The sequence below is a fragment of the Heterodontus francisci genome, chromosome 13, assembly GCF_036365525.1.
Source record: "Heterodontus francisci isolate sHetFra1 chromosome 13, sHetFra1.hap1, whole genome shotgun sequence".
Taxonomy (NCBI): Eukaryota; Metazoa; Chordata; class Chondrichthyes; order Heterodontiformes; family Heterodontidae; genus Heterodontus; species Heterodontus francisci.
Window position 1 is genome coordinate 26,552,442 of NC_090383.1, and position 12,184 is coordinate 26,564,625.

At 44.9% G+C, this 12,184-nt stretch overlaps 1 protein-coding gene across 1 annotated transcript in view; it reads left to right on the forward strand.

The window, feature by feature from the left end:
• LOC137376300 (solute carrier family 22 member 3-like) overlaps positions 1-12,184 on the forward strand; it is a 74,413-nt gene that overhangs the window by 13,710 nt on the left and 48,519 nt on the right. The window contains exons 4-5 of the mRNA XM_068044569.1: positions 5,048-5,216; positions 5,321-5,438. Coding sequence (XP_067900670.1) covers positions 5,048-5,216; positions 5,321-5,438 — 287 coding nt within the window. The remainder of the gene's footprint in view (positions 1-5,047; positions 5,217-5,320; positions 5,439-12,184) is intronic.

A 12,184-nucleotide genomic window follows, 5' to 3' on the forward strand; every position in this document is an offset into this window, starting at 1 on the left:
ACAACATCATAGTTCCAAGTACTAATCCAAGCTCTAAGTTCATCTGCCTTACCTGTTATAATTCTCGCATTGAAACAAATGCACTTCAGACCACCAGTCCCGCTGTGCTCAGCAACATCTCCCTGTCTGCTCTTCCTCTTAGTCTTACTGGCCTTATTTACTAGTTCCCCTTCGGTTATTTCACCTGCTGACCTACTGCTCTGGTTCTCACCCCCCTGCTACACTAGTTTAAACCCTTCCGAGTGATGCTAGCAAACCTCGCAGCCAGGATATTTGTGCCCCTCCAGTTTAGATGCAACCCGTCCTTCTTGTACAGGTCCCACCTGTCCCTGAAGAGATCCCAATGATCCAGATATCTGAAACCCTCCCTCCTACACCAGTTGTTTGGACACATGTTTAGCTGCACTATCTTCCTATTTCGAGCCTCACTGGCACATGGCACAGGGAGTAATCCCGAGATTACTACCCTAGAGGTCCTGCCTTTTAACTTTCTACCTAACTCCCTAAACTCCCCCTGCAGGACCTCGTCACTCTTCCTGCCTATGTTGTTGGTGTATCACAACCTCTGGCTGTTCACCCTCCCCCTTCAGAATGCCCCCTGTCCATTCAGAGACATCCTTGACCCTGGCACCAGGGAGGCAACATACCATCCTGGAGTCTCTTTCACATCCACATATGCGCCTATCTGTGCCCCTGACTATAGAGTCGCCTATAACTATTGCTCTTCTGCGCTTTGCCCCTCCCTGCTGAACAACAGAGCCAGCTGTGGTGCCACTGCTCTGGCTGCTGCTGTTGTTTTCCCCTGATAGGCCATCCCACCCCCCCCTCCCCCCCCCCACAACAGTATCCAAAACGGTGTACTTGTGAGAGAGAGGGATAGCCACAGGGGATTCCTGCACTGACTGCCTGCCCCTTCTAGCGGTCACCCATCCATCTGCCTACACCTTGGGTGTAACCACTTCTCTAAAACTCCTGTGTATGACGCTTTCTACAACCTGCATGCTCCTAAGTGCATCCAGTTGCTGCTCCAACCGATCCGTGCGGTCTGTGAGGAGCTGGAACTGGGTACACATCCTGCAGATGTAGTCCTCCGGAACGCTGGAAGCAACACGGACCTCCCACATCTCACAGATGAAGCACTTTACCCCTCTAACTGACATTTCTAGCACTAATTAATAAATTAATTTAAAATAATTACTTAAATCCTTCCTAAATTAAGTTATAATTAACTATAGGGTCCCTCGTGCTAGATTTCTACAATAAATATTAAATGCTAAATATAGTAATCTCCTCCCTCCGGTTTAGTTACTCCTCTACTTATTAATTAATTAGTTAATTAGGGTTTTAATCAATGTTTTATTTTCAAATTCAGTACAGATTCCCTACCAGCCAATCAGGTCACAGCTTTCCTGTCACTTTTTCAGGTTTTTTTTAAAGTTTTTTTTCAGTTTTTTTTTACCCGAGGTAACCGTACCGGTCTGGAACTCCGCCCTCCGAGTCTTCTCCCTGGATGTAGGCCGCGAATCCCCGAGGTAAGGTTTTCATACTTACCGCTCCGGAACTCCGCCCTCCGAGTCTTCTCCCTGGATGTAGGCCGCAAATCCCCGAGGTAAGGTTTTTATACTTACCGCTCCGGAACTCCGCCCTCCGAGTCTTCTCCCTGGATGTAGGCTGCAAATCCCCGAGGTAAGGTTTTTATACTTACCGCTCCGGAACTCCGCCCTCCGAGTCTTCTCCCTGGATGTAGGCCGCAAATCCCCGAGGTAAGGTGTTTATACTTACCGCTCCGGAACTCCGCCCTCCGAGTCTTCTCCCTGGATGTAGGCCACAAATCCCCGAGGTAAGGTTTTTATACTTACCGCTCCAGAACTCCGCCCTCCGGATTTTCTCCCTCGGGCTGGATTTTAAGAAGCACATGACATTGTGATCTGTTATGGGGCGGGATACCAGAAGATAACTCTGGAAGAGGCCCGCTGTGGACCTTGACACCGGCAGGTCCCGGCCCAATCCTCCCGGTGGCAGCGAGGCTCTCTGCGGTCCCCCCTTCCACTGGGCAACATGACCACAATAAACATATTTAAATTAATACGTTTACATATACTTACCTCATATCTTGAGGGCCTGTGGTGGCTGGCACTCCTATACCTTCAGATCCCCGTCCAGGGAAATAAGGCGCGACACTGGTGGTGAATGGGGAGGAGGTAAGAATTTCAGTGCCGGGGGTGGGTGGGGAACGGGGTCAAATCAATGTAATGGGTGTAGTGGATGGTGGGAAGGGTTGTACTTTAAACTTTGTGCCATTTGGGAGCGTGGGGGAAAGTCAGATCATCAGAAAGTCAGTTTGCGGGGGGAAGGGCGAATGGGTAATGTCATTGTTATTGGGGGTGTGGGAAAGGTGCATTGGAACTTTATTTAATTTTGAGGTATATATATTTAAATACCCCGGCAGGACTGGCTGGCCTTTAAATATGGCGTCAGTGCCTGTCCATAGGTAATAGACGCCATTGCTGGGGACAAACAGCCCACCCACTCCACGTGATTTGGTGGGGGTGGGTGCAGGCAGCCCCGGCTATTTAAATGAGCCGCCGCTCATAACATCCAGCCCATCACGTTGATGAAGTCAAACAACTGGAAGCTTTTGTTACCATTAACATCACCTGCCCAAAGAAAGCTGGCAAACATACACTTAGGGTAAAGATTGACACCAGGGCTAGTGCAAATATCCTACCAGTCCAAATTCTGAAGGATATGTACCGGAGTCGTTGGAAATCAAGGATACAACTGACAACTACCAAGTTATCTGCATACAATGAGTCACCCATCCCTTGCAGTGGCACACTGACAATGCAATGCAGCTATGATAAGTCAGCACGGATACCACAAATATTTTACCCGGTAGATACAAGTGGACTGGCAGTAGCAGGACTACCGACGTGTAAGGATCTCAATATCGTGGCCATCCATGAGGTCACCAAGGTACCCGATACAGCAGAAGAAACTAAGGGTACCCGCATTGAGACAGTCCACAACCTACAACAAACGTACCCAGACAGGTTTAACGCCATAGGAAATTTCAAAGGTGATGTCGTACTGCCCCTCAGAGAGGTTGCAATTTCGTCAATCGACCCTCCCAGAAAGTACAGCGTGCACATTCAAGAAAAGCTTAAGCGTGAGTTGGATGACGTGGAACGCAATGGCATCATCCATCGTGTGCATCATCACACAGCCTGGTACAGCTCAATTACATGCTCTCTGAAGAAGGATGAAGCTATCAGGGTATGCCTAGATCCAAGACTTAGGATCCAAACAGTTGACAGCATGGCTGGCACTTGAAAATCAGGGATATACAAGAGGCCAGAATTGTAGGAGTGCAGAAAACTTGGAGGGCTATCGGATGTCACAGAGATCGGTGCAAGGTGGGAGGCTGGCCAGGAGAGCATTGGAATAGTTAAGTCTAAATGCAACAAAGGCATGGATCAAGGTTTCAGCAGCAGATGGGCTGAGGCAGTGGGGAGTCAGATGATATAGTGTAGGTGGAAGTAGCCAGTCTTGGTGATGGAGTGGATATGGGGTCGGAAACTCATCTCAGGTTTAAATAGGACATCAAGGTTGTGAACGTGTAGTTCAGTCTCAAAATGTGACCAGGGAGAGGGATGGTCAGATGGAATATATTAAGACCCCCATAAATGTTGTATATTGATATTAACATCTATACATGCTACTATATGATACTAACTCCATGAATTCTAGTATATGCTATTAATGTCTATGTATTCTCATATATATGAACGCCCATGAATTCAATTATATGATATTAACATCACTAAATTTTGATGTATGATATTAACACCAGGAATTGTAATGATGCTGTAGCTTTGAACAGGGTTTTTCTAAATGTATCAAATGTTACGACCAGGTGAGAAAGGTGTCTCGGGGTCCCTCTCAGGCTTCATCTGGTCTTACTGTCACAGGGTTTAATTTTAAACACACCCTGTTTTTAGCTCCCCCTTGGTGAATTCTTGTTTATCGCTTTCCAATTGTACGGCAAAGAAACCAGCACAAACAGGCTATCTTAGATTTAAAGAAGAAAAGTTGAAATTTATTAAACTTAAACTTAAACTCTAATTCAGTTGATGCCTATGGATACATGACACGCCCACGCTGGCATGCATACATGATACACACATGCAGATAGAGACAGAACAGAGCAGAAGAAATAAAGTGGAAAGGTTTGAGGCAATATCTGAAGAGTTTTACTTACAGTTCTTTGAGCTCACTGTAGAGTCCTTGATTGTAGGTAAATCTTGCTTTTCGTTGTGGCCCAGTATTCTTCTTAAACCTTGTTTGTTGTAGGAGACTTTTCTCTCTTGGGGTTCATGTGTCTTCAGTGGATTCAAAGGCTTGTGAGAAAGAGATGGGAACAGACAGGACAGAGATCTTCTCAGTCCAGGAGCAAACAGCTTTCTGTCCAAACTGTTTGTACAAAATTTAAAAAACACAGGTTGCCCAGCAGGTTAGTCATGAGATTAGCTGGTTTGACCATGTCCGTTTGTGTATTCGGCCATCTTAGCAGTCAACCTGGAATACGAGCTCCCCCACCTTCAACGTCTGGTGATCAAAAGTACATTGTGGGTTGAATGTCAGGGAATGGCTGCTTTGTCCTTCCAAACACCGTCTGTTAATATGCAAATATCTTTTCCAGTCACGGCTGATCTGTTCAACAAGTCCTCCCCTCACTCCAGTAAAAGTTTAAAATCAATGTTCCTGAAAAAATTAATGTGCCTCATTCTTGGCAGGTGGTGGCCTAGCATGACACAAAAGTGCTGCATTTTCCATGCACAAATCCCTCCTGTTGGTGCATTAGCCTAACTCATTCCTTCGATGCACTGCCATGACCAGGGTTCTTATGCCATGCTTCTGTCATTGGCAGCTTTAAGGCCAACCCTCCTCAGTTATAGTTAAATGCAAATAACCATATAAATGTAATGTTTTATTGTGTACATTGAATTATAATCTTCAGAGCAAATTATATTCTTATCTCTTTCAGCCACAGAACTGGTTGGACCAAGATACAGAAGAGTTGTTATAGTTGTAACACAGGCAGTTTTCTCGTTGGGTATAATGTTACTCCCTGGTTTTGCATACTTGATTAAATCTTGGAAAGGAATCCAAATGGCCATTACAGTCCCAAACTTGGTTTTGCTGCTTTACTGCTGGTAATTTGAATTTACAGAAAACTTTCCCATTAATTAATATTGTACAATAATCACATACTGCATGATGGAATTAATTTTACATTTTTGACCCTTTCCCCTTTTAGCTTAATCCCAGAATCTCCTCGGTGGTTGTTATCCCGCAAGAGAATCAAAGAAGCATTGAAAATCTCCCAGGATATTGCAGAACAGAATGGCAAGAGTCTCCCATCAACTTACAAAGAGGTAATAGATTGTGCTTTAACACTAGGAAGATTGGAAAGCCATCACTGAATTTCAAATGCCCCAACCTTGATGCTGTATAGAGCCTGAACTATGCAAAAGGTTAAAGATTTTGGGGACACATGTAAAATAAAAAGTTTACCTCTGTATGCTTTTTGAATTAGGAAATATGAGTTTGAATGAGAAAAGGCTCTTGTATCCAATTAGGAAATAATATCACATATAATATATATACTTATAATATATAAAGGCAAACCCAGCACTGAATGAACCTTTCAGCATGGACATGTCTAGTCCTGAATACACTTCGCTACTGCTGTTTTCACCTAAAAATGATCAGAAATGGGACGAAAAAAGCAAGTAGAGTTGAAGCACTCATTTACCATTCCGTGACCAACCCCCCACCCACCGGTTCAATTTTTGGGTGACTTCAATCTAGATGCTGAGTTCAATTTGGAACCAGGCACGAATCTCATAAATATTTGGCCATCACTGCTGATGATGTAGTTATGAAGCCTGATGCCAGACCTGTCTCTGAGTGGCTTCCATTAGTTTCTGCTCCCACTCGACAAATATGAGCGGTTGAAGTTGGGAAGCAGCATTTTTGAGTATCCATTAAAGAGCAGTCAGATAAAGCTGCAAATAGGTTTGGGACTTAATTTACTGTAGTCGTTAGTTTTGAGCTTTGAAGACTTCCGATATTTCATCTTCTTGTTGCTGTAGGTGCAACAAGGAGTTTGTCTGGTACTCAATTCTGTTGTTCCCTTTCAATGTTTCCATTCCTTATAAGGTGCTGCTGCAGGGCTATCAAAATCAGATTTCCCATCCCAGATCAGCACGCTGATATAAGGAATGATTTTCACACTAGCAGCTCACCAGGTTAACGAGGACCGAACACAAAAATGGCTCAGGCTTCAGGTTGGCTCCTTTAGGACACATCCTGCCCACTGCCCCACTGAGTTACATTGAAAATCATCCCTTTATGTGTCCCTCTAGGGTTGGGTTGAGCCCAATCCCACAGTTCCCTGCATTCTGTCTTCCATCAAGCCACATAGAACAGAAAGGATGGAAAACCTTTGAGCAAGAGTGGATTGAGACGTTCTAGGTCACAAAGAGGAAACGTGATGGGAAACTTTAAATCATGAAGAATGAATGAGCAAGGTAAGTCACAGACATGCAATATGGGCAAGAGAGTATACTTAAACACACAAATGTGTAGGAATAAAGGCTTGGAAGTATGTTGAGAGAGTAAGGGGAGACACATGCAGGGTGCTGGGCAGCTGACTCCGATGTATGTACAACTGACACTGTTTGGGGAATCAGAGCTTTGTACTGAGAAGGAATGTGGAAAAGGAGGAGTATCGGGGCACGGTTAGAGGGAGAGGACAAAGGAGGGGAGACAGTAGAGCCATAAAGGGTCATTTTAACCTATCCACATGGGCAGAAGCTGAAACTGCTGTTGAGTCGGGAAGCCAGCAGGAACATGCCAACTTCTACTTTTAAACTGAAGTCTTCTTCAGCACGTGGAAAACCACCATGGGACAGGTGGGACTGCCATTTAATACATTATTTGATCATTAACTGACCTGAACTCTGTGCCCACGGATTTCCTAAGCTTCGGAGCACGCCAAGGAAAGCAAAGTGAGAGGACTGCAGGAATTGTAAGCTTGGAGTTTTTTGCCTTTGATCTTCACTTCCCTACTGTCAGCCTTCACAGCAGCATGGGAGCCACTTATATGGCTCTACCTTGAACCTTAGATGAGGAACAAGAGGAGCACCAGCAGGAGGAGCAGCACCAGCAGGAGGAGCAGCACCAGCAGGAAGAGCAGCACCAGCAGCCTTCTACTCGATCAACTACCTCTCCCCAGGGCAGAGGGGATGAGCACAGAGCTCTATCTTGCAAAAGGCAATATGCAGCCCTCCACCCCTCCAACACAGGTTATACAGGCAGAGGATAAGCTTCCTGGACATGACTGAGCAGCAGTGCCTCAGGAAGCTCTGATTTTCCCATCAGGTGGTCGTTGACATTTGCGTTATGAGTTATCAGAAGAACCTTGCCTCGCTTATTATTCTGTTCAAGTCATACATTTGTAATTCTGGTATCACAAATTTGAGTGTGTGGGGGTGGCGTGTCTTTGAGCAAGGAAGAAAACTCCTTACAGGATCAAACCCCCTCGAAAGCTCCCCCCGCTCTAGTCCTGAACTCGCATCTTTTTCTAGTTTATCTCCTATCTCCCCTCATGCCCACTCCGAGCTCATCTTGTCCATAAGCACCATCTCCTGTGCCTCAACCCTATTCCCACTGAACTGCCAACCACACAACTTTCCTTCCTAGTTCCCATGTTTTCTGATATTGTTAATGGTTCTTTCTCCTCAGGTTCTGTTGCCGTGTCCTTCAAATCTTCCGTCATCATCCCTCTCCTCAAAAAAAAATCCTTCATCCCTATTCCTCAATAAGGTAGCTTTCTGAGAGTGCAGGCCATTGCTGAGGGTCAGCATGCACTCAGTTGACTGCCACGTCTAATGCTCAATGCCGGTGGCCAGTCTTTCCATGGACGTAGACATCAGCGCAAATGCCTGAGACATCATGGCAGTGCTCGGAGTGTCCTGTGCCTTCTGACAGGGATGCTCCACTGCTGTATCTGTTTCTACTGCTGTATGTCTCCACCACCTGCTCCTGCTCACTTGTGATGTGTGCTTCACATATGACAACCCAGCTACCTACTGATTGTATGTGTGTTTAAGCTGGTGAAGGGTGTGCATGAGTCCTGTGACAGTGCACCCTCAGAATGGATGATCTCCTGAGAGGTCTGCATCCTCCTCTGGCACCAGATCCTGAGGGATACTTGAAACCTGTGGGAGATAAAAGACATGAAGCAGAACTGACAAGATGAGAGGGTTTTAAGTCATCATAGCACAGCTTATCATATTTCAGTGGCTGCTGACATCAAGTTAACATGAGTGAATGTTGTATACCATGGAGTTGTGTTATATTTAATTTTGTCACCATATGAGCATCAAGGATATATGGAGACCCAGCTTACCTTCGTCACCTCCTCCAATGCAGCTATCAAGATGAACATGACTGGAGGGCCACCTCTGGTTTTCTGCCTCTCCCTGGTGTTTTGTGTTCTCTTCTCTTGATTTTATTTTACTGCTTTTTTTTTCCTGTTTGGGTGTCGGTGAAAATCCTTTATTGTGATTGGCTGCTTGGCAGCTTGACAACATTACTCCACTGGACGCTGGGAAATCCCCAGTAACGAACGCTGCAATCAGTTGCAGTACCATTGCACAGAGATAGAGATGAAATACTTGCCAGAGAGCCTGCTAGGTTTTTCAGTGAGGCTTACTTCGAGGCTAGCAGCGGTGAACACTCTTGCTTCACTGCTGACTACAAGCTCCGGGCCATTATGGCAATGTGTTGCTTTCTCAATTAATTCATAGTTCATAAAATTCATCGGTGTCTATAACTGAAATATTCTAGGAAGCTGTTCACACATGCCTCAATTAAACAAAATGCATGTTATGGGACTGAGCTGAGTTTTCACCCTAATCTGTGCTGCATAAAGAGCAAGAAAAGGAAAGGGAGAATTTACATTTATATTGTGACTATCACATCTTCAAGCCATCCCAAAACATAGCCAAAGGATTACTTTCAAGATGTTGTCATTGCCACTTTGTATGCATACCTTGTACCCTGCTCACAAAAAGATGCCACAATCGTAAAATTATGTAAATGACCAATTCATCCATTTTTGGTGTGTTGATTGAGAGATAGAATGTCGACCAGGAAATTGAAAGAATTCTCCTGTTCTTCTTCAAAAAAAAAATGCGATGGGATTTTTTACATCCACCTGATTAGACTGCCCAGGCCTCAGTCTAACATCTTACCTTAGGGACAACATCTTTGAAGATGGCAAGACAAGTTTCTAAAGCTATTAAAAAAACATATGGGATCCTTAACTTTATAAATAGAGTCATAAAGTACAAAATTGCAGTTGTGTCCAATTCTGGGCTGCACGCCTTAGAAAGGATGTCAAGGCCTTGGATAGAGAACAAAGGTGAAGTACCAGGGATGTGAGAATTCAGTTATATGGAGACACTAAAGAACATGTGATTATTCTCTATAGTGTTAGCTGAGATACGTTTGGTAGCATTCTCACCTCTGAAATAGTTGGTTGTGGGTTCAAGTCCTACCCCAGAGACTTAAGCACAAAAGTATGGGCTGACAAGCCAGTGCTGCATTGTTCGAGGTGCTGTCTTTTAGATGAGAAGTTAAACTGAGGCCCCATCTGCCCCCTCAGGTGGATGTAAAAGATCCCATGGCACTATGCTCAAAAGCAGCAGGGGAGTTATCCCTGGTTTCCTGGCCAATATTTATCCCTCAACCAACATCACAAAAATACATTGTCTGCCCATTTTAACATTGTTATTTGTGGGACCTTGCTGTGTGCAAATTGGCTGCTGCATTTCCTACATTATAACAGGAACTACACTTCAAAAATACTACATTAGCGATAAAGTGCTTTGGGACTTCCCAATGTCGTGAAAGGCACTATATCAATGCAAGTCTTTTTCTTTTCATTAGAGCAGGGAAGATTTAATAGAGGTGTTTAAAATTATTGAGTAGATAGGGAGAAACTGTTTCCACTGGCAGGAGGGTTCTTAACCAGAGGGCATAGATTTAACATAGTTCATTAAAAAGCAAAGGCGGAGATGAGCAGAATTGTTTTTGATCAGTGAGTTGTCATAATGTGGAATGTGTTACCTAAAAGAGTGGTGGAAGCAATTTCAAATTTCAAAAGGAAATTGGAAATGTACTTAAAAATGAACAATTTGCAAGGCTATGGGGCAATGCGCCCTCTAAGCTGTGTAGGTGCATGGCTGCACAGCAATTGGGGAATGTACTGCACAGGGAACAAACAGGCAACACACATGCAACATTCACTTTAAGATGCGCGCGTACACGGCTTTGCATCAGGGATCGTGCAGTGCAACAACCAACCACACACAGCAAGCAGAAGTTAGAAGAAATGTTGCTATGGGGAAAGAGAAGGGAGGAAGACTAATTGATAGCTTTTTCAGAGAGTTGGCACAGGAATGATGGCCCAACAGATCTCCTCATGTGCTGTACGATTCTATGATTTTTACCTCTGGCAATGCAGCACCCTTGCAGTATTGCACTGAGTGTCAGCCTAGATTAAGTGGTCAAGTCTCTGGAGTGTGGTTTGGAGCTAAATCCTCCTAATTTAGAAGCAAGAGTGCCACCACTAAGTGAAACCATGCTTGTAGAGAAAGGAGGCAATGGGTTGGGTGAGTCACTGTTGCAATAGCCCTGCATTTCCATGGGGGTTCTCTCAGTCTTCCACCATAACTCCAAAACACCATAGCTCCTCATAAAGTTGAAATCAATGAGACTGAGAGGGAAGTCTCTCCACTGGTTGGAGCCATCCCGAGCACAAAGGAAGATGGTTGTGGTAGTTGGAGGCCAAACATCTCAGCCCCAGAACATTGCTGCATAAATTCCTCAGGGTAGTGTCCTAGGCCCAACCATCTTCAGCTGCTTTATCAATGAACTTCTCATTATAAGGTCAGAAGTGGGGATGTTCACTGATGATTGCACAGTGTGCAGTACCATTCATAGCTCCTCAGATACCGAAGCTGTCTGTGCCTGCACGCAGCAAGACCTGGACAACATTTAGGCTTGGGCTGATGCATGGCAAGTAACGTTCGTGCGACACAGTGCCAGGCAATGACCATTTCCAACAAGAGAGAATCTAACTACCTCGCCTTGATATTCAATGGCATTACCATCCTGAATTCCCTACCATCAACATCCTGGGGGTTACCATTGACCAGAAACTGAACTGGAGTAGCCATATAAATACCGTGGCTATAAGAGCAGGTCAGAGTCTGAGAATTCTGTGGCGAGCAACTCACCTTCTAACTTCCCAAAGCCTGCCCACCATCTACAAGGCACAAGTCAGGAGTGTGTTGAAATATTCTCCATTTACCTGGATGACTGTAGCTCCAACAACACTCAAGAAGCCTGACACTCTCCAGGACAAAGAAGCCCGCTTGATTGGCACCCCATCCACCCTTAAACATTCACTCTCTCCTCTACTGGCACACTGTAGCAGCAGTGTGTACCATCTACAAGATGCATTGCAGCAACTCACCAAGGCTCCATGGACAGCACCTTCCAAACCCACGATCTCTACCACCTATAAGGTCAAAGGGCAGCAGGGGCATGGGAACACCACCACCTGTAACTTTCCCTCCAACTTGCACACCATCCTGATTTGGAACTATATTGCCATTTCTTCACTGCTGCTGGGTCAAAATGCTGTAACTACCTTCCTAACAGCACTGTGGGTGTACCTACACCACACCAGCTACAGCAGTTCAGGAATGTGGCTCACCACCACCTTTTCAAGGGAAGTTAGGGATGGGCAACAAATGCTGGCCTGGCCAGTGACTCCCACATCCCATGAATGAATAAAAAAAAGATTGGAAGATCCCCCCAAAAGCAAAGACATAGGGCAACCTATTTATGTTGTATTTCTGCCATTTTTAAGGGATTCTACCACAGAGATATGGCAGGAGATTGTCAGAAGCCCTGCAGCATTTATGAGCCAATCGGTCAATATCTGCTAAGTTGAGATGCAGAAAATCTAAAGCTATGTGTGTACCATACCCTGAGCTGTTCTTTTCCCCTAGTTTACCAGGAATCCGATGGACATGCTAAA